Below are 3,604 nucleotides of genomic sequence, written 5' to 3'. Positions count from 1 at the left end.
CCTCTCAATTTTCCTGTTTTTCATGATTCATTTTCCCTTATTTGTTCTACGTGATTTTTCTGTTTGTTCTTCAGTGTTTGTCTGTCAAGCTGCCACACACACTTCAAAGTTGTAAAAATTGCTATAAATTTGAAGGTAACTGAATGAATGATTTTACTCATCTCCCTAAAATCCCAGACCATTGTCCACGCCTACCTCGTGGAAAATGCGCATCTATTGGCTGCCCGAGCACAGGAATACTAGATCAGACACCGTATTTGGCGCACAAGAGTGTATATATGACCAAACTCTCCTCCCAAAGAAAGCAGACACTTGTTGCTCAACACCTCTGAAGACTAACCTGGCATACTTTTTAGTGTGCAGTACTGAGAGAGCGTGAGCTCCAAAGCTCCAACATTGCCTCGTGCAGGCACAGGAGATATGAACACCATCCATAACAACAGTACCTCTGCTATCAACCCTCTCCAGACACTGCCAAAAAGCGCACACGAGACACAGGATATGGCCGTGTATTGTGACAACTTCAGTGTTTACCACCAACAGAACCTACCTGCACCCCAGAGACCAGCGGGATACGGCCTGAGCGAGTACACACCGAGTCCAAACCCATACCTGTGGCTTAATGGACCTGGCGTCAACGCATCTTCCTCTTACATTCATGGAAACAACAGCGCATCGTTCATTCCTCCTACTTATGGCTCTCAGAGACAATATCTCACGAACTCGTCCGGGTTCGCCGGTCCGGATCTGGGCTGGCTCTCCATCGCGAGCCAAGAGGAACTTTTAAAGCTCGTGCGTCCTCCGTACTCATATTCGGCGCTAATTGCCATGGCGATACAGAACGCGCACGAGAAAAAGTTAACCTTAAGTCAAATATATCAGTATGTGGCAGATAATTTTCCGTTTTATAAGAAGAGTAAAGCGGGGTGGCAAAACTCCATTAGACACAACCTTTCCTTAAATGACTGCTTTAAGAAAGTGCCGCGCGACGAAGACGACCCAGGTGAGTGGGATACAGCAGTGGCCAAAAGTGATGTCTGGAGGGCATTTATTTGTATGATATTTGTTTTAATTTAAGGAACATGCTACAAAATGGAAAACGCTAAACAAATAAAGATATTTATTTGCCAAACATATAGTCTAACTAGGCCTAAGGGAATGTGGGTTTTTATTTAAATAAACTAGGCTACACGAAAATACATTGAGAAACAAAATGCTCACAGTCAATAAATCATGCATATTACTACAATTATATCAGTTATTATTAATATTTCGTATTTTTTATTTTAAGACATTCTCATGGCCCATGACTCGGTGAGCTTTGACCAAGTGTCATATTTTGCCAAAGCCTCCTTAAGTTTTTCTTAAGCTAAACTTCAGTTCACAATCCAAATATAACTACACGAATACAACATTTTTAATAAATCTTTAATCATATATTTGGAAAAAATGGCGAAGAGTTGGCCATTATGGTGGGCTGCATCTTTACAGTGCTCTCAAAAACAAGCGCGCAAACATTTAATTGATATAAGTTTTTTCAAGACGCGCGCAGCCTAAAGTTGTATTAAACTGTACAGAATTTAAATGTAAGGTAATTTTAAGCATCCAAATTGTAACTTACTATTTATATTGTTTTAAGGAAAAGGAAATTACTGGACTTTGGACCCCAACTGCGAGAAGATGTTTGACAACGGAAACTTTCGCAGAAAAAGAAAGCGCAGATCTGAAAACAACACAGGTGTTACCAGCAATACAAAAACAGAGGATGATCGACAGCTTACAGGGATGAAACACACAGACAGCAGCAATCACCTTACTGGACCCGCATCTCCTGACACTGATGGGCCAATTGAAAGCCACAAAGCCACATCTCCTGCTCTTGCTCCATGCTTCAATAATTTCTTCAACAGTATGTCTGCTTTAAGCTCTTCTTCAGCACCTGCCAGACAGGGCTCTCTAGGTCTGGTAAACGAACTTTCCAGCCGAAATATTAGTACCTTGAGTCCGTACCACGTCAGCTCAGCATCTGACGCAGGTGGGCCGAGTGACCTCCAGGACAGTGTTCAGGTTAACCGTGGGATGTACTATAACTCGTTTACTGGGGGCCAGAGCGCCCAGTTCAGTGGACACTTCTACAATAGTTTCAGTGTAAACAGTCTTATTTACCCTCGAGATGGAACGGAGTTATAAAAGCAGGAATGCCTACAACAACATCTAACGCCAATGTCCACTAAGTGTGACAAACAAACAAATTAAGGAAAAAGGTTTTCTATTTCTAACACTGTACCATGATCAGAAGGCTATATGCAGATATCCTTGTTATTGCAGCACACATCAGACCTTTATGCATAAACTACATCAAAATGATTTTAAATAAGTAATTTGTGTTAAATTAGGTCTATTATGTGAGAACTGTAATTACATTTCCGTTTTATTTAACTGAAATTCACTGTAAAAAAAAAAAAAAGAAAAGTTGGATCAACTTAAAAAATGACTTCACTTAATTTTTTTTACTTTTTTAAATGTTATCGATTGAAGTAATTTTAAGTTTTTAAGTTGATCCAATTTTTACAGTGTCATGTGCCATTTGTCCATGCAGTAGTTTCAATAAATTCATCCTTCAAATTTGAATTAGTAAAGGTCTGAAATATTTGATGGCTTTGATGGAGAAATTGCCTTAGTTTCCAGGATTGCCAAATTACAGTATTGTTCAATATTGAAATCAAGTTTGCCGACCTCTTTTATTTGAGACTTTTGTATTTTTGTACTTTTGTAAAAGTTGTTTTCTTGTAGTAGTTTGAACTATTTATAATAACTTATGTATTCATGCAGTTTAAAAAAAAAAAATTCAAATGTATATCTCTGTTAAATGTCTACTTCATAATAAGTGAAATTGCCCAGCATGCACTAACTAAAACTTTACATATTTGATCAACTTTAAATTCAGTTACAAGTCACTACATTTAATGTTTATTTTCCATAATTTTCGGAAAAACGAAATTAAAAGTCCAGTAAAAAATTTAACCGTTTTTTTGTTTGTTTCTATGCACTTAAAAACTATGGCCTGTAAATTTCAATGTTTAAAATGAAATGTCAGAATTATATTTTTAAGTCAAACATGCAACATTTGGTGGCCTTGAAAAGTGCCTTTATATTATTTTATTAAGATCACACTTCTAAGCATAAAAACAAAAAAATAAAAATTACAAAAAAATATTCTAAACATGCTGTGTCAAAGTGTACTTGACATTTTTCGGTTAGAGAGGTTTCCCTTATGAAAATTAACCATGCTTTCTATAAAACCAAAAAACCATGGTTACTGTAGTAAAACCATAGTAACTACAAAATAACCATGGTTTTGACAACCATTGTTTTTCTTAAGGGTTGGATAGCATGGACACTGACTTTATTACACTATGATCAGGTTTATTTCAATTTTGGCGAAATGCATTAAAACAATGCCTTATAAATTACTATCAATGCTCTTTAAACTTTATTCTTTTACACTTGCTATTTCATTTGTTTCTCTTTCTTTCCACAGTATTCACAAAACATATTGCTATGTGATGTATAATATCAGCATCATCATTGTTCTGTGCTCAGG

The 3,604-nt window shown here is 36.8% G+C and overlaps 1 protein-coding gene across 1 annotated transcript; it reads left to right on the top strand.

Moving 5' to 3' along the window:
• Positions 1-225: 225 nt before the first annotated feature.
• On the top strand, positions 226-3,232 carry foxi2 (forkhead box I2). The gene is made up of 2 exons (XM_055170555.2): positions 226-1,003; positions 1,640-3,232. Exons 1-2 carry the CDS (start codon positions 421-423, stop codon positions 2,188-2,190), a joined length of 1,134 nt encoding a protein of 377 aa, XP_055026530.2. The 5' UTR covers positions 226-420; the 3' UTR covers positions 2,191-3,232.
• Positions 3,233-3,604: the final 372 nt, after the last annotated feature.

Source organism: Misgurnus anguillicaudatus, chromosome 11 (genome assembly GCF_027580225.2).
Source record: "Misgurnus anguillicaudatus chromosome 11, ASM2758022v2, whole genome shotgun sequence".
Taxonomy (NCBI): domain Eukaryota; kingdom Metazoa; phylum Chordata; class Actinopteri; order Cypriniformes; family Cobitidae; genus Misgurnus; species Misgurnus anguillicaudatus.
Note: the sequence above shows the minus strand (reverse complement) of the source record. Positions and strands in the feature narration are given on the sequence as shown.

Coding starts and splice junctions, on each gene's coding strand:
- foxi2 (XM_055170555.2), top strand. CDS start 421: ATGAACACCATCCATAACAACAGTACCTCTGCTATCAACCCTCTCCAG. Junction 1,004..1,639: donor GCGCGACGAAGACGACCCAG/GTGAGTGGGATA, acceptor TATTGTTTTAAG/GAAAAGGAAATTACTGGACT.